The following is a 23,797-nucleotide window of genomic DNA, read 5'->3' as shown; positions in this document are numbered from 1 at the left end:
GGCACTGCCACGGCCACAGAGTGCCAAATGCTGCATCCATCGCTTCATACGCACCACCTCGGATAATCATCACTGCAATTCTGAGAGGTGTCTGTCATTACTCCCATTTTCCACAGGAGAAAATAAAACTCAGGAAAGATAAATCACTTGCCCAAAGCCATGCAGCTAGTCGATGGTAGAGTCCAGGTGTGTATGAAGCCAAGACCCTTCATTCTACGCCGATGGCACATCTTTGTCTGTACTTATGCAGAGCTGGTGGGCACGCTCCCTCTACCCCGCCAGCTCCTCCTTATTCTCTTCATGCCTTGTGCTCCCTCTACATGCCCCCCACTGCCTTCTTCCAAACCTCCTATAAGAGTTTGTACAGTCTGCCCTTGAGGTTCTAATTTCTGTCCCTATCCATCAAGACTGTTGCCTCCCAAGACCCTGGACAGCCTCCATCTCTTATCTGGCCAGCCATCAAGTGGTGTAAAGACTGAATACCATCCCCACTTAAATGCCCTCAGAAGATGAAGCAAGGACAGATGGGGGCAGTGCCAGGGTTAAACCCACCGAAGTCTTCTCCACCTCCTAATGGACGCCTCTAGAGGAGGCTCCGGGCTCTTTCCATCCATCCCGCAGCATGAGGACTCTACCATCCCTACAGACCTCTTCCCTGTAGGGCAGTTCCATGTTATCTTGGCTCATCCCTTCTTCAGAGATGGAAGAGACTGTTTTAAACCTGCTGCCCCACCAGCTCTTCTCCGGGCCTCTGATGCCATTAAGTTTCATTATAACGAATAAACACCACAATGACATTTATAAGTTACCACTGAGCACAGAAGCACAAATATGAAGCAGATAAACTGCATTTGATCCAAATAATTACTGCAGGCAATATTGGGCTTAGTTTGAGCTGGCAGCCGGGTATCGAGTAATTTATTAGATTGCGTAAGGCAATGTTGCACGTTGCGTTTTTCATTATTGTGTCTCTTCCCCTTCTCTGTGGTCTAAATAGGTTAGGGGAGTTTAGGGCCAAACAAAGACAGACTTTGCTCAAGCAGATTGAGGCTGGGAGGCGTCCAGGAATGGCTTCTCCCCAACAACATGGCACTTGTGAGAGAGGAGAGGGTTTCAGATTATCACGATGCTGCCAGCCAAGGGCAGTTCCCTGTACCCCCCCCCACCCACCCACCCACTGGCCCAGATACAGAAAGAGGCCTGATAGAGGGGATAAATGGAAGGACAGGATGGAGCCCCTAGGACACCAAGCCTAGTTCCTGCTGCTGGCTTCCTGCTGAGTTTCTTTGTCTTCATCCAAAGACCCTCTCTACCAGAAGCCTTCTGTAGCCCCAGGCAGCCCTGGGCAGCCCCAGATCTGAGTCCCCAGACCTCTCCTGCAATAAAGAAAGGGAAGGAAGCAGTCTTCCAGCCAACTCTGCAAAACAAAGCAACGAGAGCTGGCTACCAGCTGCCTCCTCCCTGCCAAACCCAAACTCATAAAGTTTGATTCAAGGGGTTACAATACCTCCTATTCAGAGTCCCTCCCGCCCCATCCTCCCAGCCTTAGTAAATTACCCAATAAGCAACAAGGACTGTAGTTATTGTGCAGTTAAACGGTGTTTGCCCAGTAAATCCTGAGCAGAGTACTAACGGTGATATACAGTAACTAATTATGGACATGAATTCTCTCCCCGAGACGCCGAGTGGTACCAGATATTGTTGCGTTTCATGGAGGAGGCTTGAAAGCTGCTCTGTCCCCTCCAGTGAAGCCAAGAGTAACTTTCCTATTAGAGGAGCCGTCAGGACCTCTGTTGGCACTCCAGACTGGAAACGGAGATGTCCCAGGATGGGGGTGGGGGGTCAGATAGGAATGAGGCCTCAGCTCCCATGAAGACTCCCATTCACGGTCCCCCATCCCCTGCCCAGTGGAAGGGCATGACTGGGTACCAGCTGGTCCTCCTCGGGTTGCCTTTACAGCAGAGGAGATGCTCCCCATCACAGTGGCTGTGGCAAAGGCCCAAGGCTCCAGCCGTGCAGGGAATGGAAGTCATTTTTCTCACAGCCCCGGACTGAGCTGAGAAAGCCATTCCAGGGAGTCTGCCTTTGTAAAAGGCTTCTGAGCAAGGAGGCAGCAGGGCCGGGCGGGGGTTCCTCTGCCTGGCTGTGGACGACTTTTGCCCTAAATGGTCGTTTACGGAGGTGATCTCAGGCCCAGAAGTGCCCGGGATAATCAGAGGTGTCTCTGGTTGATTGTGATCTGCAGGTGAGATGGGGCTTGTGTCCAGCACTAAGAAGCAGGTGTCCCATCAGCTTCCTGTGTATTTTGCGAGCACAGCTGGGAAAAGCAGTTGTCAGCCTCTGCTTTCTGAAGAGGAAACTATATAGCTCAATCATGGTCTACGCTTACCGGAGACTGTCAACTGAATTCCAGAACTGGAGTCAGATGGTTCAAACACCAGCCTCCAGCACACGCTGTGACCTTGGGTGGGTTTCTTAACCTCTCTGAGCTTCCATTTCCTAATCCATAAAGTGGAAGGGATTCTCTCTATTCCTCGAAATGGTTGCCATGAAAATAGCTCACCTGGATTTGAGGCTACTGCTTCCAGGGAGCTCTGCATCTGCCAGTCCCATCCTTCCTGCCACCAGCTCACCTCCTCGATGCCTGGGCTCAGTGACCCAGCCTCAGCCCATCTGGCACTCCTGTTAACACACACACACCTTCCTCTCAAAGTGCCTCCAGCATCTCTCCTTTACCAACATCTCCATTTCAAACATTCAAAACAAAGATAAGGGGCAGTGACAAAATTTAACTTTATTTTGTTTTCTTTGCTGCTGCCTTCTCAGTGTTTGATGTAAATACTCTGAGCCCCCACCAGGGCCATGGTTAGGTGGTGATGGGAGAGGTCAGGTGACGCCTAAAAGGGCTGGCATGGGCACACTCTAGCAGTGGGACCTTGGCTGGTCATGGCTTTAAACCTTGGCATTCAAGTGTCTACCTCACGGTGATGATAGAACCTTCTCGAAAGAGTGTCAGAAGGGTGGATTAAGTAAAATAAGGTATGTGAAGAGCTTTGTGATGTGTAAAGCACATGCGAGACTGTAGCTGTGGTTAATATCTTAGAGCAGCCAGAAGACAGGACCCAGAATCCCAGCGCGAGGAGAAGAAGAATTACGATTTTAATTAGGACGCATATATAGTCAGCTCTCAATTGTCTGCTAGCAAATTGTCCCCATTCCTGGCAAATGCTATCACCAAGACTACTTAATGAAGTCCTCTGTTAACATTTCACAGCTTCTTATTTTTTTCTTATTTGTATGAGGCCCAAAGGGAATGAAAGTCCTTTAAAGGCAAAATTAGCTAAGATCTGCATCCTCTTCTGGAGAAAGTGTGAGCCACAGCGACAGCAGGCTGGGGAGGGTGAGTGGATCAGTCCGAAGGGTGATGTTCTCCACCCAGCTGAGCAAGAAGCCAGAGGGAGCGTCATCATTGGGTTCTTTTGTGGCTTTTTTTTAAGTGTTAAACATTCCCAGAACATCAAACACATCCATATCCAAACATGAATACCAAAATGCATTCCGAAGTTGAAAATAAATGTTATTACCTTGGATTATTCATCGTTTTGAAATGTCCATCATTTTGGATTATTCACACACTTGCTTCTCTCTGTTCACAAGATCTTTAAGAATGGATTGCCAAAACCGCAATGAGATACCACCCCACACCAGTCAGAATGGGCATTATTAAAAAATCTACCCATAACAAAGGCTGGAGAGGGTGTGGAATAAAGGGAACCCTCCTACATTGTTGGTAGGGATTCAAGTTGGTGCGACCACTATGGAGAACAGTATGGAGGTTCCTCAGAAAACTAAAAAGAGAATTACCATATGATCCAGCGATCCCAGTCCTGCACAAAACCGTAATTCAAAAAGATACACGCACCCCTATATTCACAGCAGCACTACTTACAATAGCCAAGACATGGAAGCGAACTAAATGTCCACCAACAGATGAATGAATAAGAAGATGCGGTACATATATACACTAGAATATTACTCAGTCATTAAAAAAGCACAAAACCATGCATTTGCAGCAATATGGATGCAGCTAGAGATTGTCATACTAAGTAAAGTAAGTCAGAAAGAGACATATATGGGACTGATGCAAGTAATATGAACCCTTGTTTTTTTTTTTAAAAAAAAAAAGATCGTTAGGACATAGATCTTCCCCAAACAAACCAAATTGGCTTGGGAAATTTGCTTTTTTTCTTTGTGCCTTGTATTTTTTTTTTCTTTTCAACCTTAACCTCTCCTGCTATCAATCCCTGGCCGGGGAACTGAGATCCCACATGCCGTGTGGCGTGGCCAAACAAATAAATTTTTAAAAAATTTTTAATACATTGAATAAATCACAACACTGAACATCGGGGCTAAAAGAGAGCACCTGAGGAATTGACTTCAGTCTGAACCCTGCATTTACAGATGGGAGCTGAGTCTTGGAGGTGGGAAGGGTCAGGCTCAAGGGCACACAGCTAAGAGGCAGCAGAAGCAGCACCACGTGGGTTCCTTCTGGGCCTGGGTGCTCAGGGTCAGGACACAGCTTCCTGTGTCCAGACAGCATCTCTTATAAAAGGGAACAAGGCTCCTGGGACGTCGTGGGGTCCATGGTCCACGGCCCCGCCTCCAGCCCATCCCAATGGTTCCCAAGCTGCTGTGCTCTAAGAGGGTATGTGGAAATTCTGTGCGCCTGTAACCGATGCCAACAGCTGCCTCTCGGGTTAATGACAGCCCATCGCTGCTCTTCAGATGAGCTTTCTCTGTCTCATGCTGCTCCCTACCCTGCCCCCAAAATGGTTCAGGGAGCACACATTCCAGTCCCGAAGACACAGCACCCCAAGACACAGAGGGAGACGCGGGGCTTAGCCCAGGCCCCTGGCCAGCCAGCAGCAGGGCCCTCCTGCTGGGACGACATGCAGGGTCCCAGCCTTCATGGGCTGCCCGATGGTCTCCCGTTTCCACCGACCCCCATGGCCACCGCCGAAGCCCACACTGTTCTTTCCCGTCCTGGTCAGACATCCGGCAGGCGGGGTGGATGGGCTCCTTCACAGGCACGCCCGCGCCAGTGTTTCCGGCAGCCCTTATCAGTGTGTTCTTGGCATCCAGAACTTGACTGAATGGATGGAGGATCCTCTCCCAGCCACTAATGAGCTCAGCGCAGGCTGGAACTGGGGCCACAGGCTGATAATCAAGAGGCGAAGGATTTATAGTGCCTTTGGAGTCACCCTGCCTCGGCCAGCCCCATTGTTTTTCATTAGAGCCCCATGCTGTCCAGGATAACCTTGGCGGGCTGCGTGTCCTGGGGAGAGTCGAGAGAGGCTGGGAGAATCATAGGCTGCCTGGCCGCCCCAGCTCAGGCCAGGAACAAAGTGGGAGAGCTAGGAACTTGTACCCCTCACCCAGCCCTGGGAAGAACAGTCAGCCTCTCCCATATAAGCCCCCATAAAAGTCCAGCACAGTTTCTGGAACGTTCATGATACTGGCAAGCTTCTCTTCAGCCGTGTTTCAGAATCAAGGCTACAACAGCTGCAGACAGCAGTGTGGAGGTTGAAAGTGTGTCCCAGCCCCTCTCTCTCCCAGCAGAGGTCCAGGAGAAACAGACAATGGAGGGAAGTCTGTCTTCCACCCCTGTCTGTCCTTCTGGCTTCTCTGTATTTCCAATCCTGGTCCAAAAGAAGATTGACTTCTTTCCAACCCAACAGGGTTCGAAGCCTGTGTGAACTTTGACAGGAGTTAGACGTGCTACCCAAGGCAGTTGCCACCAATACTCCCAGCCCGGAGCAGCCGTGTCCCTCTTAGACAGTCACATCAATGCCTATAACCTTCCAGATTAGCAGATGAGTTCTCAGGTCAATACCCAATGAGAGGACATGTAGTGAAAACACCTCCCACTGCCTGAGCCGTAGTGATGCTCAGTTAAGTGCAGGTGAATCCCACCTTCTTCCTCCAGACCTACTACATCCAGGGTATCTTCTCCTGAGCGATTCTGCACCCCTCTCCATCAACATATTTACAACTGAATTCACTAGCCCTGCAACCTGCTTCTTTCCCTGAGACAGAAGTGGCTCCCCCAGTTACCCATTCACCCCGTCCTGCAGCCCAGGGAGAGGGGGGACCTTTATGCCTCTGTGCTCCTCATCTCCCATCAAACTCAATAGCTTGCTAGCTCAGTGCCACCTCCAGTAGCTCCTAAATCCATTTTCAGCTTTAGCCTGATTCCTTATGAGCAGAATCCTTCAGATCAGTGTTCCTGCCTTCGGATTCTTCTCCTTTATCCATCTGACTCCCTGCTGCCACCGTGATCTTTCTCAAACTCAGATCTGAGCCTGTGGGTCAACACCAGGGATGGTTTCTTATCGGTGAAAACTTCTTAGTGTGCATTCGAGGGCCTGTGCAGCTGAACCTACTGTGTTCTGTTGGGCATCCTACACAGGCTCGCAGTGAGGGGGTTTCCTCAAGTGTCCTGTTCATTCTCACAGACAACCTGACGAGCATGGTTTCCATCCTATGGGGAAACTAAGGTTCGGAGTGACTAGGAAGTTTCCCCAGGGGTGCACAGCTGTGGCGACAGAGCCAGAGATCCAGGCTGGACCTTGTAGCATCCATCCTGTTATTCCCTGAACTTTACCTACGCCATCCACATCCCAGGAAACATTCCCTGCTTGCCCTCACCTTCTTACCCTTCCAGGCTATTTCTACAGCCAGCCCTGGGATCCCTGGTGGTCCAGTGGTTAAGAATCTACCTTCCATTGCAGGGGACGCAGTTTTGATCCCTAGTCAGAGAACTAAGATCCCACATGCCAGTAAGGGTGCATGCTGTAACAAAGAGCCAAATAAATAAATACGTATTAAAAAAAAAAAAAAGGCCAGTCCTTCTGTGACTCTTTTCCCCAAAAGGAAAGATCTTTCTTCCTTGAGACTTTCTTTATTATTATATAAATTTCAGGTGTACAGCATAGTGATTCACAATTTTCAAAGGTTATACTCCATTTATAGTTATCAAAATATTAGTTACATAGCCTGTATTGTAGAATATATCCTTGTGGCTTATTTATTTTCTACAATCATTTGTACCTCTCAGTGCACTACCCCTCCCTGCTCCCTCCCCTCTTCCTGCACCTACTGGTAATCACTAGCCTGTTCTCTGTATCTTTGAGTCTATTTCCGCTTTGTTACATCCTTTGGGCTTTCTTTATACCTCATTTGGGGCACTTTGTACTTTAAGGGTTTTATTTATTTATTTATTTTTGTCTGCACCTTGTGCCACGTGGGATCTCAGTTCCCTGATCAGCAATTGAACCTGTGCCCCCTGCAATGGAAGTGCAGATTCTTAACCACTGGACCGCCAGGGAAATCCTGGGGCACCTCTTATTTTAGTTCCTGTGCATAGATTTGTCTCCTCCAGACGCTAAGCTCTTTGTCCTGGAAGATACCTCAGTCCCTCATCAGCATCCCCACACCTGGCCAGGGGTCTTGGAGGTTGTTGGGGTGGGACCGTCCCCTGCCTGTGGCCCATGGCACATCACGGGTACCGTTATACCCCGTATCAACCAGTTTTATTATTAGGGGGGTATAACATAACCCCATAAGCCCCAAGTGGGTCACAATAGGATGTTCCAGAAATTTCCCAAAGCTCATTCTACTGCATTAGGAGCTGGGCGTGTGCTGAGCCCCCAGAGAGCTGCAGAAGTCAAGGCTCAGGCTTCCAGGCACGACCGGAGCCATCCTGCCCTGGTCCCTTCCCACCCGACAGCCGCGCGCTGAGCCGGCTCCTGCCTCCCCTTCCCTTCTTCCATCTGTCTGCTTCTCAGAACCAGGGCAACTTCCCTTAATCTCATAAGAGGCAATTTGCGTGCTCTGGGCTGAGAGAAAGCTGGCGACAAATAGCCCCGGCACAAATATTCTTCAACCTTCCCCAGTTGGTCACTAATAACAGAGCAGACGGTGACATCTGAGCCTTTTCTGCGTGGCTGGGCAGGCAGCTCCAGGAGACTGAAGCGGCAAAGGCAGGGCTCAGATGTTCACATCTCTCATCTGCGTGACTCATGGGAAGAAGCAGGTTCTAATCGGTCCAGTTTCAGGCTTGCAAAGCCTCCTTTCCCAGCTCTGGGACCCCCTTGTGGCTCCAGCTTTAACAGTCCCAGGCTCAGGAAAGGCTCACAAATAGTGATGAAAACTACAAAAATAAGTCGCCCAGAGAGAGGGGAAGAGGAGGGTGCGCACGCCCCACACCATCTCCTGACCACCTCCTACCTGACCTCTGAGCACAACAGAGCCAGGGGATACCAGGGCACATGTGGACATCAGCCCCCCTGCTCCGCACATCAGGCTCCAGTGCAGTTGGCTCTGAGCCTGTCTCTCCTGTTACACTAGCTAACCCCACACCCCTGCTCTCTGAACTAGTCCACACTGACCCCCACAGAGGGCTGCCTCTCACACCACCGTGGGACCACCTGACCACCAGATCGGTGACTGGGGAGAGACACAAACACGTGTGCCTGTAGGCGTAGCAACAGACTTAGGACACCGGCATGCCAGTTTGTCCCCAGAAGGTCAGGGCTGAGAGTTATGGCTGGCAGGGTTGGGTGAGCACCCTCCTCAGAGTCTGGCATGGAGGACCCCGGGCACCATGGGCACAGGGCCACGGGGCCCTCTTCCCACCTGTTCCCTGCCCCCTCGCCACACACACACAGAGTCAGAGGGAGGCAACAGCGCCGGGAGCCCCTGGGACCTTAAAGACTGTCCAGACCCACAGCAACCCTGACAGCAGAGAGAAGCCTCGGCCTTCTCAGCCTGTATTTCAGTCCCAGGAAAAATTCCACCCCCCAAAATTCTAAACCAGAGGCTTTCAAATATTCTAAAAGAGTAAGAAGTGTTTATTTGAGCAAAATTGTGAGTGGTTGACAAGGAATAGAAGCAGAAAAGGTCTGGCTAGAGAACAGGTGGGGCCTGGAAGCCAACCGACTCAACCCCACCAACATACATGCACACACACACATGCACACACGTGCACATACACACTTGTGCACACACACACACGCACACCCTGAGGTAGCCAGGTCCCCGGAACACTGATGTAAAGACATCACTCTTGGTGGGTTGGTCCTCCCAACCTCAGCCAGCAGAGTGCCTCTCCCCCTCCCCAGGAGGTAGTTGGGAATTGAGAGGTGACCTCGGATCAGGGGCCAGAGGTGTGTGAGCTCATAGGCAGTCATGGAGTCTTCAGCATTTTAAATGTTCTGCTGGAAGACAGTGGGGACCTCCCAGAGCCAGATGGTGATGGCTTGCTCCGTGTTAATGTGACCTGCGGCGAGTCCCCAAAACAGAGACTGCAGTGAGGGGTCATGTGGTCAGGGCTGAGAGGGACGGCCCCTTTGGGGAGCCTGATGGACTGGTAGAGATGAGGGAGTGAGGGGGTAGTGGAAGGGAGTGTTGAGAACAGTCTGGAGAAGTCATGAGAGATGCTGGGCAGCGAGCAGAGGGCAGGGGGCAGCCGGCTGCAGGAGAGGGCAGCAGGGCTGGGGGAGGGGCGGCTCTGAGCTGGGCTGGTACAAGGGGTGAGGGGGCCCCGGGGGCTTCTCCCAGTGCCTCCCCCACCTCGGGCCAGGCAGCAGCTGCACCTGTCCCTCCCGGCACTGAGGAGTTGAGAGTCCTGCCACCACCTGCCGCCACCTCATCCTTTCTCCCCGCCTCGACAGCCCCCGCCTTCATCCCCACTTGGACTCAGAGCACAAGGAACTCACACGTGGCTCGAAGCCTGGGGCTCCCCAGAGCCCTCCCTGCTCTTCATCCTTCCCTCCGGCGACAGCCCCCGCTTCCTGAGGTTTGGAGAGAAGGCTCCCAAAGCCCCCACCTGCTCAGACTTCCTCCTCCGCTCCCACCCCTGGCCTGCTGAGCTGGGGGTTCTGTGAGAGCCAGACCCTAATCCTGACTCAGTGAACCTTGGAGGGTCACAGCCCTTTCTGGGCTCAGTGTGGAGACACAGGCTCCCCCTCCCCGCCCCGCCTCAGTGTGGTAGAGTCACAGAGTTGGTGAGGTGCTGTCTTGGCACGGGCAGGTCACAGCAGCCTAGGCATGCCAGGAGACACATGGGCCGGGGACAGTGACCTCAGGGGCTCTGAAATGACCCTGGAGGGCCTCTCCCTTCCTGGGATGGGACCATCCTCCAGGGAGGGGGATAGGAAAGATGGCCTGCAGCCACCACCAGGACCACACCCCATCCTCCCCCCAACCCCTCAAATGCAGGAGAGTTCCACGTGGGTTTCCTCCCTGGCCCTCTCCTTTGAAGTTTCTCGAGACTTTTCAGTTCTAGTCAAGAGCAGGGGAAGGGGGTCTCAGGCGGGTCTGTGTGTCTCTGGGGGGCTGAAGACTGTCTAGTAAAGGACCGCAGGCTGCGGCTCTGACACAGGACTGCTGGCCTGGTTCCCCTTCTCCATCACTCAGTGCCCTGGGCTCCAAGCAACTGCATCTTCCCGTGGGTCTCATGGGGTACCCATTCCATAGGACTGCTGCTGCTGCTAAGTCACTTCAGTCATGTCCCACTCTGTGCGACCCCATAGACAGCAGCCCACCAGGCTCCCCCGTCCCTGGGATTCTCCAGGCAAGAACACTGGCATGGAGAGAATTCAAATAACCCCTGTAAACCTTTTAATTCATGTGGTTCATTCAATGAAAGTCAGCTATTTATTAATTCTATGAGAATGAAAATACTATTTATAATACTTATGGCAACCGACTCCAGTATTCTTGCCTGGAGAATCCCAGGGACGGGGGAGCCTGGTGGGCTGCCGTCCGTGGGGTCGCACAGAGTCGGACACGACTGAAGCGACTTAGCAGCTACATAATATTTATGTAATAATAGTATTATATTTTTAAAGATTTTCTGATGTGGACCATTGTTAAAGTCTTTATTGAATTTGTTACAGTGTTGCTTCTGTTTTATGTTTTGGTTTTTTGGCCCTGAGGCATGTGGGATCCTAGCTCCCTGATCGGGGATGGAACCGGTACCCCTTGCAGTGGAAGTGCAGGGTCTTAACCACTGGATCACCAGGAAAGGCCCAGTAATGGTGTTATATTAATAACTATAATATTAATTACATTAATATAATGTTGCTAATAAGTGATATTATATATGTAATAATATAACATGTTATGTATAATACTATATTATATGTAATAATATTGTAGATTATCAGTTCAGTTCAGTCGCTCAGTCGTGTCCGACTCTTTGCGACCCCATGAACCGCAGCACGCCAGGCCTCCCTGTCCATCACCAACTCCTGGAGTTCACTCAGACTCACGTCCATCGAGTCAGTGATGCCATCCAGCCATCTCATCCTCTGTCGTCCCCTTCTCCTCCTGCCCCCAATCCCTCCCAGCATCAGAGTCTTTTCCAATGAGTCAACTCTTCGCATGAGGTGGCCAAAGTACTGGAGTTTCAGCTTCAGCATCATTCCCTCCAAAGAAATCCCAGGGCTGATCACCTTCAGAATGGACTGATTGGATCTCCTTGCAGTCCAAGGGACTCTCAAGAGTCTTCTCCAACACCACAGTTCAAAAGCATCAATTCTTCGGCGCTCAGCCTTCTTCACAGTCCAACTCTCACATCCATACATGACCACAGGAAAAACCATAGCATTGACTAGACGGACCTTTGTTGGCAAAGTAATGTCTCTGCTTTAGAATATGCTATCTAGGTTGGTCATAACTTTCCTTCCAAGGAATAAGAGTCTTTTAATTTCATGGCTGCAGTCACCATCTGCAGTGATTTTGGAGCCCCAAAAAATAAAGTCTGACAATGTTTCCACTGTTTCCCTATCTATTTCCCAGGAAGTGATGGGACCGGATGCCATGATCTTCGTTTTCTGAATGTTGAGCTTTAAGCCAACTTTTTCACTCTCCACTTTCACTTTCATCAAGAGGCTTTTTAGTTCCTCTTCACTTTCTGCCATAAGGGTGGTGTCATCTGCATATCTGAGGTTATTGATATTTCTCCCAGCAGTCTTGATTCCAGCTTGTGTTTCTTCCAGCCCAGCATTTCTCATGATGTACTCTGCATCTAAGTTAAATAAGCAGGGTGACAATATACAGCCTTGACGTACTCCTTTTCCTATTTGGAACCAGTCTGATGTTCCATGTCCAGTTCTAACTGTTGCTTCCTGACCTGCATATAGGTTTCTCAAGAGGCAGGTCAGGTGGTCTGGTATTCCCATCTCTTTCAGAATTTTCCAGTTTATTGTGATCCACACAGTCAAAGGCTTTGGCATAGTCAATAAAGCATTATAGACTATATGTAGTATATAATGTTGTATGTTAATATATAATTAATAATATAATTATATTAATATAAAATAGCTATATAATATAATTATTAATATAACCATAATAATACATTATTAATATAATAATAACTGTATATTAACATATAATAACTCTTTGCGACCCTATGGACTGTATCCCTCCAGGCTCCTCTGTCCATGGGATTCTCCAGGCAAAAATATTGGAGTGGGCTGCCATTTCCTTCTCCAATATAGTAACAAGTTGTATAATAGTAAGTACTATGCTGTGCTTAGTCGCTCAGTCACGTCCAAGTCTTTGGGAGCCCTTGGACTGCAGCCCGCCAGAGTCCTCTGTCCATGGGATTCTCCAGGCAAGAATACTGGAGTGGGTTGCCATGCCCTCCTCCAGGGGATCTTTCTGACCCAGAGATTGAACAGACAGAGAAAGACAAATATCATATGATATCACTTATATGTGGAAGCTAAAAAAATAATACAAATCAGCTTATTTATAAAACAGAATTGTAGACATAAAAAACAAACTTATGGTTATCAAAGGGGGAAAGTGGGTGAGAGATAAATTAGGAGTTTGGGATTATATATATAATATATATATATGTGTGTGTGTGTGTGTGTATATATATATATATATATATAATCCCAAACTCCTAATTTATATATATATTATAGATATATAAAATAGACCTGCTGTATAGCACAGGGAACTATATTCAGTATCTTGTTATAACCTATAATATAAAAGAACCTGGAAACGAGTATACACATATAAATATATAATGGAATCTCTTTTGCTGTACACGAAATGAACACAACATTGTAAATCAACTATATGCCAGTTTAAAAAAAAAAGTAACTAAATAAAAATAAAGCCTGAGAAGGGAGGTCACCTGAGCTGCCGGGCTCCACAGCAGGAGAAGGTCACTGGACAAGATGGGAAGCTGAGGCAGAAACCTGAGAGGGGGTTGAGCCCACAGTGAGAGCAGGACCCTGGTGGGTGCAGTACACGCTCTGCTTGGATCAGAGCTGCCAGACGAGGGGGCGGAGGCCACAGATGTGAGCACCTGGAGGGACAGACCAGGTCACATTCACCCCCTTCTTGCCAGACAAGGCAATTTCTCCCTCCTGGCGGGTCTCAATAAGTGTGTGATGAATAAACAAAGTGTCTCTAGGAGCTTCTTGCCTATGCAATATAATTCCCAGGAGGTTGTAGAAAATGATCATTTGCCTTTCACCTCTCTGGACTGGAAAGTCGCAAAGTGAAGGAACTGATAAGGAGATTCTTCAGACAAGAACCTCCCTCCTTGGTCTGCCCATCACATCTCCTGGGGCTCCTCAGCCTGAAGGGGAAGCCCCTGGGCCTGTCCCACTGGTCCATCCCTTCATATCCTCTCCATCTTCAACGCTGTAACCTTCATCTCCTCTAGAAGTGACGCCCAGCTTAGGTGCTACTTGAGAAAGTGTCTCATTGATTTGAAAGAGAAAATCATTCTTAGTGGCTTGAATTTAATCCGCAAAAATTAAAATTTTGCTGAGGACTTCCCTGGCAGTCCAGTGGTTAAGACAGCACACTTCCACTGCAGGGGTTACAAGTTCGATCCCTGGTCAGGGGAACTAAGATTCCACATGCCAGCCAGTACAGCCAGAATAAACATGATGAAAAGGCAAATTGTCAGAGTGCACCCTCCCCCCAAATAATTTACAAACCATGTCTTTTGGGGCAGCCTGTTGAGACTATTCCAGAGAAGGCAATGGCACCCCACTCCAGTACTCTTGCCTGGAAAATCCCATGGACAGAGGAGCCTGGTAGGCTGCAGTCCATGGGGTCGCTAAGAGTCGGACACGACTAAGTGACTTCACTTTCACTTTTCACTTTCACGCATTGGAGAGGGAAATGGCAACCCACTCCAGTGTTCTTGCCTGGAGAATCCCAGGGGTCGGGGAGCCTGGTGGGCTTCTGTCTATGGGGTTGCACAGAGTTGGACACGACTGAAGCAACTTAGCAGCAGCCGCAGCAGCAGTTAAGACTATCCTGGGTACCAATCTCCCTCCAGAAACATTCTTTCCGTGGAAAAGTTGAGGGGATCCAAACAGACAACATATGAGAGCTGAAAGCTCTCTCTGAAGCCTGCTGGAGTAGATCAGGGGACCCTAGTCCACTGGAGGCTCACTCCTGTTTCCTTCCTTTCAGGCTCCCTTCTGTCGGCCCTGCCCCAACTCCTGGCTCTGAGGCAGCCTCCAAGGAGTAGTGACCGCTCAGTGTCCACCTCCACACCAGCTTCCCGGGACCTTCCCCTCCCAGCCCCTCCAGCCCCGGTCTCCATGGTGACAGCCCTTCTCCCTGGGGCACCGCCACCCCCGCCATCCTCAAGCTTCTCACCCTCGCCCTGGCCCACACCTCCACCTGGGATGCCCCCTGTACCCCAGCTTTCCAGATCCCCTCGCCGATACCAAGAGGAAGCAAGGGGGTGCTCCCGCCACAGGCCCCCCTGTTCACGGGCAGTCCTGGGGCTCAGGCTCTGCTGCGGAGGGCTTGTTCATCTCAACCCCCACCCCCACCCCTGGCTCCCAGTTGACAACCTGATAATTCTCTCTGATCACACAATCTCTGGCAGCTATGGTGGCTGTCTTGCCACTGTCCTTCTTGAAAGAAAGGTTTTGAGATAAAAGAATGTGCTGCGAAATCATCATTAGAGCCTTGGAGAAGGGGCCTGGGAGAGGACTGGTCTGCCGCCCACGCAGCCTCTCCGTCATCCCAGCTCCTCCCTCTCCCCTTCCTCCCCCTCTTATCTCTGCCGTCTTCCCTGTCTCTCTCTTCCTCTCCACTCCTTCTCTCCCTTTCTCCCCATCCCCTCACCCTCTGGCTCCTTCTCCACTCTTTCCCTCCCTGTCTCCTCTCATCTTTTCCCTCCTTCTCTCTCTCTTGTTTTGGTGCCAGAAGCAGTCTAATTACAACAGAGAACTTGAAGAGACAGAAAAAGAAAAAAAAAAAAAACACCCCACCACGCAGAGCTGATGAAAATGTCCTATGAAATCTAATTTGTAAAGCTCAAATCAGAATAAAAAGTGTTACTCCCACAATTCAGGGCCAATTTGATTTTTAATGAGATTCCTCAGAGACCCAGCCAAGATCTCATCAAGTTGAAAACCTACCACCTTCCTGCCTTCCACACACTCTCTCTGCCATGTGGACCTCTGTCTCTCCCCCGCTGCCATCCCCAGTGCCCCTCGGGGACATTCCTCAGTGGCTCCCTTCTCAGGGCCATCTCTTGCTGAGAGCTTGGCCCCAGTCTGGAGCTCTGTGTCCCCAGGATGGGCAGCAGACAGTGTCCGCGACCTCTGTGGCCACCCCAACTCTCTCCCGGTGGAGAAACAGCCTGCCCACCAGGTCCTGTTTTCCTCGGCTGTGTATCTGTGTCCGCAGAGTAGGGTGTGGGAAAAAAATACAAACTTAGAAGTCACGACCCTCAGATCAAACCCCATTCATTAGCTGTGTGAACTTGGGCAGGTTACTTTGCCTCTCTGATCTGGGTTTCTTTGGTGTAAAATGGGAGCTGTTCTGCTCTGAACGGTAATCAGTCAGTTACAGGAGGGACTGCATGTGAAGCCCAGATGGCGCTGTGGGCCAGGAGCTCAGTGGACATCAAGGTCCCAAGTCCCGTTGTCCGTTCAGCTGTGGCTTCCCAGGAAACGTAGGTCACAAGACACCCTCTTCTTCGGCAATCCCTCCAGGTCCAGGCATAGAGATCCACTCGCTGTAGAGGAGAACACAGTCCTTAGAGCCAGAGTCTTGGATTCACAGCCCAGGTCCTGCCGCTAGAGCCTCCCTGGACAATTTAGAAACCCCCAAGCCTCCGTGTGCTGAGTCCCTGTGACACGGGGTTGATGAGGCTCCACACGGGTGTTGTGGGCACGTGACAGCCACGGGAAGGTACACAGGGCACTTGTGAGTAACTAATATGCGAGGCTTCTGTTAATATTTTTCCCTTCCTTGGGCCTCATGTCCTCATCTGGAAAATGGGGATAAAAATAGCACCGACCTCATAGGTTGTTATGAAGATGAACATACTAACAAGCTGATATTCTTAAATCTCAGAACAATGCCTGGCGAATTGTACCCACTGTGGGTGTGTCTGTTTACCTTAGTCATGAGCTGGCTAAGGTAGATGATTCAGGGAGGAGTGTGTGGGAGGGGTGGGGTCACACTGATGGTCTGCTTCCAAGTGACAGTGAGGCTGGAGTAGGGTCTGCTGCAGAAAAGAAAGGGACAGGAGGATGGGTGGAGACAGTGACCTGCTCCCTCAGCCACATCATCTGCCACACTCCACCTGGACCCACTGAGTGCCCCAGAACTACACCTGAGCCCGCCATGTGCCAGGGGCCCACAATGTGCCCCTGTACTCCACCTGGACCCACTGTGTGCCCCTGTACTCCACCCAGACCCACTGTGTGCCCCTGAACTCCACCTGGCCCACTGTGTGCCCCAGAACTCCACCTAGGCCCACTGTGTGCCCCTGAACTCCACCCCGACCCACTGTGTGCCCCTGTACTCCACCCAGACCCTCTGTGTGCCCCTGAACTCCACCCGGGCCCACTGTGTGCCCCTGTACTCCACCCGGACCCACTGTGTGCCCCTGTACTCCACCCGGACCCACTGTGTGCCCCTGAACTCCACCCGGGCCCACTGTGTGCCCCTGTACTCCACCCGGGCCCACTGTGTGCCCCTGTACTCCACCCGGACCCACTGTGTGCCCCTGTACTCCACCCGGACCCACTGTGTGCCCCTGTACTCCACCCGGACCCACTGTGTGCCCCTGAACTCCACCCGGGCCCACTGTGTGCCCCTGTACTCCACCCGGACCCACTGTGTGCCCCTGTACTCCACCTGGACCCACTGTGTGCCCTGAACTCCACCCGGACCCACTGTGTGCCCCTGAGCTACACCCGGGCCCACTGTGTGACCTCAGGCATGTCACTCCTTTCCTAGGAGCCTGTGGGTAATAACAGCTAACTAGCATTGCAGTTAATCCTCCATGAATAGCTCTGTTCTTTTTGTCCTGTAGGGCCTGGCTCCTTGGGGTGCTGGTCCTAGTCCCATCCTGGAAGCCACTAAAAGGATGATATTATTCCTTGGGTTCCCAGGTTTACTCATGGCTCTCCCCTCTCCTCCATGTCCACGGCCCTCTTAAAGCACACCCCCAGAGTGCTTCCAGCTGGAGGTCTGTCTCCTGCCTCTGCCCCCTTGTGGAAGTAAGTGCCAAGGAGTGTCGTCAGGTGGAAAGGGGAATAGGGTGTCCCATGGCCCGTTTGGGGCTGGAGGATGGCGAGTCCACAGCGTGAGTGCACTGGGGGTTGATGCGCAGGGAGCCTGCAGCTGTGGCCAGCTCCTGTGAGCAGGCGATGCAGCTGGGGGCAGTGAGGAAGCTGCTGCTGGGCCCCAGCGGGAAGGGAGGTACTCTGGGGGGCTCTTGTCTCCTGGACCAGCCTGCTCTCCACTTCCATAGATCAAGCAGAAACCCTTCTGGCAAGTAACTGACCATCGTGCTTGTTTCCTTCCTAGGTCAAGTGTACTCCTTCAGCCAGCAGCCCCAGGATCAGGCTGTGGTGTCGGGGCAGCCGGTGACACTGCTGTGCGCCATCCCTGAATACGATGGCTTCGTTCTGTGGATCAAGGATGGCTTGGCTCTGGGCGTGGGCAGGGACCTCTCGAGTGAGTACCCCCAGGCCTCCCTAGGAAGGCCTGGAACCCACCCCTGCCCTACCCACCCACCCACCCTCCTAGGGAACCCCATCTTCATGGCATTTGGGGGGATTAAGTCTCAGCTTTCATTGTAGATTCCATGAGCAGAGTCAGGCAAGGCAGGCCCTGGTCCAGGATGCACAGGACTTTGAGGGCCCCTCTGACTTCCGGTGGTGAATTACAAGTAAACCCTCCATTCTGGCTGTCAGAGCTAAACCTAACACAATGTTGGCTTGTCGGGTCCATTCCAAAGTCAAACACGTCTCATGTAAAGTCAGATTTCCAGAAGTAAAGCCTTCGTCTTTCTTGAACCCAAAAGTATTCCCCACTTAAGACACAACCTGGTTCTTCCCTTCTTCCATCCATTGTTGTTTGTTGCTGTGTTTTTAATTGCTAAGTCGTGTCCGACTCCTGTGCCATCCCCATAGCCTATAGCCCACCAGGCTCCTCTGTCCATGGGATTCTCCAGGCAAGAATACTGGAGTGGGTGCCATTTCCTTCTCCAGGGGATCTTCCCAACACAGAGGTCGCACCCACATCTCTTGCATTGGCGGGCAGATTCTTTTGCACTGAGTCACCTTGGAAGCCCCCTTCTATCTGTTAAAGGGAACCAAGTAGATTGAAAATGCAAAGAAAGCTGGTAGGGCTTAGAGGTCACCATGCAATGGGGAGAAAAGAAAACAAGTGTTTGAAATAAATTCCAGGCCCTGTTCAGCCCACCCAGGCTGGTATTCCGCAAAGATGCACTGGTGGGCTCTGGTGCCTATTGACGACTGGTGTCTGAGCTGCCTGGTTGGCACCATGCCCTGTCACCTGTTAAGGATTGTAAATGTCAGCCCTTACACCCATACAGATGTCTTTCCAACCCATCCTCTCCCCTGGGAGAAAAAAGACTGAAATCATCTTGGTCACTCACCCATCAGTCACTGCAATTCTCCCCTGGTGAGGGTCAGCATGCAGCCATTTACTAAGCTTAGCATGAACTGTACAATGCAGAACACGGGATGTGAGTGTCCCTGCCATCAAGGAATGTCTGGGGATGGAGAAGGAGAGAAAAATATGTATTCAACTGAGAAGTGGCTTTGCCTCTCTCCTGGTGTACAGCTGCAAGAAAATAAAAATCGAAGTGCACTTGGGAACAGGATGGTTGGGAAATTAATATTTTAAAATGTGAGTTATGTCTTGCCAGAAATGTATATTGAAACATTATAGCAATGGTCAATAGCATCCCGAGGTTTGAGTGCTACAGCCCAGCTGAGCATGGATAAAATACACAATCACATCTCCAAAATATACTGTGCTGCCATAAAATTTAAGTATTATGGGAACCAGCCAATTTCAGGGACTCTGAACTCCCTTACCCGAGAGGAACTGGGGAAACGACACGATCTTCCTGAACCAGAAGGGTTCACACTTCACGTGGCTCTGAGCAGGCTCAGCACCACTGCTGGGTAAGAAGGCTCTCTGGGTTCCTGGTCCGTTGTTTTCAGCTTCAGTCAGGGACTGGGTTCTTGTTGGGTCAGTGGCCAAGAGGAGGCCCCAGGTCACTGCGGATGGTTCCTAGGGTGGTCATCGCCATACAGATAATTGACCCTCTGGCATTCACTTCCACAAATGACTTTCTGGGACCGGAGACTGGGGTCTTGCTAAGTGCTGGAGGGCAGCAGGCTCTCATGGACTGGGGTCTGCTTCCTCTCCAACCTGACTCCATTGATAGAAAGAAGTCTGGCCCTCTCCTTGCAGAACCAGTGAACTCAAACTCTTAGTAACATATTTTCTCTGGATTTGATCACTTGTCCCAAAATAGCATCATGACAGTGATGACAACTATATGCTTAATAAACATTGTTTGCTTGCCTGATAAGAAAGTGAGTGTAACAGTGCAGCAAGCACTAAATATTACTGGGCCCTGGGTTGTGGGGTTTTGGTCTGCTGCAGCTCTGCCCTCTTCTATTTTAAATATGTGGCTCCATCCAGTCCACCAGAAATGATCCCTAACTGCAGACCTTACTGTCTTCCTGGCCACCGAGACTGGAAAAAAATCGGTCGAAGGAAGTGATTTATAAATACACTCCCTCATATTGATAGAACATTTTTCTTCTAAGAAGCTCAAATTCTTCTCAGACATTATCTCATAAATCTACAATGATCCATGGGTTATAAAAAAGAAAAAGAAGTCTTTTCCTCTTTTTACTTGGCAGGTAAATAAAGTCACAGCTAAGAAAGAAATTGATTCAAACATATCTCAAGCCCAATGCATGGGCAATATTGAAAGCAAGAGGAGAAGGGGGCAACAGAGGATGACATGGTTGGATGGCATCACTGACTCAATGGACATGGGTATGAGATCGTTAGTGAAGGACAGGGAAGCCTGGCGTGCTGCAGTCCATGTGGTCACAAAGAATCAGACTCGACTTAGTGACAGAACAACAAATTCATGGGATCCTGACTCCCAACCCCCAAAACGCTTCTACCCTGTCTATTAAAGACAGGAACCTCTCTGGCTACCTTAATCACTGTCATGTTCAATTTTTAATTTATTTTTAATTGGAGGATAATTGCTTTACAATATTGTGTTGGTTTCTGCCACACATCAACATGAATCGGCCATAGGTATACATATGTCTCCTCCCTCTTCAACCTCCTTCCCACCTCCCACCCCATCCCATCCCTCCAGATTGTCTCAGAGCACCAAATTTGAGCTTCCTGTGTCATACAGAGTTTAAACTAACATTTGTAGACTACTTACTGTGTCAAGTGCTTTACGTAGATAATCCTATCTATTCCTCCTCGTAACTCTACCAGGTACTAGCACTGTCCCATTTTACTGACAAGGAAATGGAAGCACAAAGCAGTTAGGGTAACTTGCCCGAGACGGCAGAGTTAGGAACTGACAGAGCTGACATTAAAACCCAGGGAGTTTGCCTGTGGAACCCAGACTACCCATAATTTTACCTCCCCTGAGAGTAGCAAAAGAGAGTGACGGTACTAGTGGAAGGAGCTAGAACTTGCTCTGAATCTGTGATCCTGGGCCTGTGTTTTCCAAAGATGCTGCCAGTCCTCAGAACAGCATCACGACTCGTCGCCTAATTAGGCAAATACAGACAAACCCATCACTGATGTTTTCAGCAGCTTAGGAGAGCAGAAGGCGGCTGCTGTTGGCTAGAGACAGCAAAACACGAGCTCCGGCCAGGATGCCTACAGGGGACCAGGAGCTGGTCACGAGACAGCAGGTCGGAGGGGCTGGGGGCCTCCCTCCAGCTACACTGATGGCAGCTGCAGCCGGGTGAGGCTGGACCAGCGCCCACTCCAGCTCCTCACCGGGCCCCGTGGAGAGCCAGCTCAACTTACCAGGCTCCTCCCCAAACCCCAGGAGAGGGCAGGAAGGGCGGGCAGGAGGGGAAGCCATGCTCTTGGGGCTACAGCTGATGGCCCTATAGCATCTCCGGCCAGGCCTGAACAGCTGTGGAGGGCATGCTGGGGACAATGCAAGCTGTGAAGACGTGAGCCTAACAGGCTCAGCCACACAGGATGCACCCCAAAAGCATACTGGGGAGCCTAGCGGAGGATCACTGCTGCCTCCACTGACCAGGAATGGGTGCCCCTTAACAGCCCACCCCCAGGGAACTCTGCGCTCCCCTCTGGAAAACCCGTAGGTTATGGGAGTAAGAGGGGCCCTAGGACACCCAAGAAATCTCCTCTGTAGTGTCCCTGACAGGGGATTGTCCCACATCTGCTTGAATACAGCCAGTGACGGGGACCTCACTATCACCTCTGGCAGCCCAGATTTCTGTTGACACCAGTACCTTGCTAACAGTAACCTAAAGGGCGTCCCCACATTCATTGTGCCCCTTGGTCCAATCCTTAGAAGCTACGCAAAAACATCTAACCCCTACTAAAAGACTGAGAAAAATTTGAAGAGAGCTATGGCACGTACCCTGTCTGTTTCTGTCTCTCAAGCCTTAGTCTTCTCTTTAAAAGGCCAAACGTGCCCAACTGCCTCCTGCTGAGAACTCACTCTGCCCCAGTGAAGGCCCTTCAGAAAGAGAAGCAGTTTGGGGCTGTCAGAGGGTGGATGGGCCTCTGGAAAGAGAGGGACCCTGAAGGTGGGGACACGCAGAGGTCGGGGAAAGTGGTGCATGGAAAACAGGTCCTGTGGAAAGGAACTAAGGAGATCGAGGGCCCAACAGCAGTGAAGAGGCAGACGCAGAGAACCGACTTACGGATACAGTGGGAGGGGAGGAAGGAGAGGGCGAGACGAATGGAGAGAGTGGCATGAAAACATATACACTGCCTTATGCATAATAGACAGCCATGGAGACTTGCTATATGACTCAGGGAACTCAAACCGGGGCTCCCTAACAACCTAGAGGGGTGGGAAAGGGTGGGGGTGGGAGGGAGGTTCAAGAGGGAAGGGACATAGGCATAACTATGGCTGATCCATGTTGATGTTTGGCAGAAACCAACACAATATTGTGAAGCAGTTATCCTTCAATTAAAAATAAATAAATTAAAAAAAAAAAAGAAGGTCGAGCGCCCAAGATCCGGGACAGAGAAGCTCTGCCCAACCTGGCAGCCACACCCCTGATGTATTTCAACCCACAGAGCCCCAGGAAAACTGCTTAATGATTCATCATACTCAAGCCTTTATTCATCTATTATTCATCGCCAATAGTATAAGAGGCCCCCAATTTTTAAGTGTCCTGAGTGTCACCTAAGTGCTTAATCAGGCCCTGGGGTCCCGGGGGGTCATAGTAAGAATGACCAGAAAATAGTCACTTATAGCTCAGAGTGACCAGAGGCTCCTGGGCTCTGGTGAGTGGGCCTCGGTTGCTACTTCCTGTCCATCTGCAACCAAAGTTTTCCCCCAGAGCCACTCTTGCTCTTTTTCCAAGTATTTTTGTTTCCTTCTTCTCTCTCCCTCTGGCCCTGTCTTCTCTGTGACTCTGAGCCTGGGTCTCTCTGTCTTTCTGTGTGTGTTTCCTCATCAGGATGTGTGTCTGCTTGGCAAGCTTCAGAGCCGAGCATGCTACATTCCAGGGTGACAACCCATTGTGTCTGTCCACATTCAGCTCCTTCCCGCTCTAATAACAGCTTCTCTGACATCCCTAAACTTAAAACCTGCAGTACCTTTATACACACACACACACACAGACACGCTGTCCTAGCTCCCTGGGGAAGCTCACTTTTGTGCTCCTTACACTGACATCAAGGATCTGCGCTATCTCCTCCTGCTCTGCCGGCCCCCTAAGACCAGCCCCCCAACCCCTCACCCCCACCCGCTGGATGTCCCGCCCACTGCGCCCGTCAGTCATACCGGCTTCTCCACCCCGCCCCACCCCCCTGATGCACCTGCCTTCTCCCCAGGTTACCCGCAGTACCTGGTGGTAGGGAACCACCTGTCAGGGGAGCATCACTTGAAGATCCTGCGGGCGGAGCTGCAAGACGATGCTGTGTACGAATGCCAGGCCATCCAGGCCGCCATCCGGTCCCGCCCTGCACGCCTCACCGTCCTAGGTAAGAACCGTCCCTGCGCCCGGCCAAGGATGCTGTGAGAAGCAGCCAGGGCTCAGCTCCAGAAATCGGGCCAGCCTGGAGGGGCCTGCCCACTGGACAACAGGGCTGCTGCCCCACCGTGTGCGTCCCTCCCCACCAAAAGGGGGAAAGGGAACGTCCCTGTGCTGGACATCGGGAGGCCAGTGCCAGCCGACCCCTGACTCTGCCC

The 23,797-nt window shown here is 50.9% G+C and overlaps 1 protein-coding gene across 3 annotated transcripts in view; it reads left to right on the top strand.

The window, feature by feature from the left end:
- The window catches only part of KIRREL3 (kirre like nephrin family adhesion molecule 3), a 604,013-nt gene that overhangs the window by 488,136 nt on the left and 92,080 nt on the right, over positions 1-23,797 (top strand). For all 3 annotated transcript variants that reach the window (XM_070782709.1, XM_070782708.1, XM_070782707.1), the window contains exons 3-4: positions 17,893-18,042; positions 23,440-23,589. In XM_070782709.1, the coding sequence (XP_070638810.1) occupies positions 17,893-18,042; positions 23,440-23,589 (300 nt within the window). The remainder of the gene's footprint in view (positions 1-17,892; positions 18,043-23,439; positions 23,590-23,797) is intronic.

Source organism: Bos indicus, chromosome 29 (genome assembly GCF_029378745.1).
Source record: "Bos indicus isolate NIAB-ARS_2022 breed Sahiwal x Tharparkar chromosome 29, NIAB-ARS_B.indTharparkar_mat_pri_1.0, whole genome shotgun sequence".
Classification (NCBI taxonomy): Eukaryota; Metazoa; Chordata; class Mammalia; order Artiodactyla; family Bovidae; genus Bos; species Bos indicus.
The sequence above is the reverse complement of the archived record's forward strand: the minus strand, read 5'-3'. Positions and strand labels throughout refer to the sequence as shown.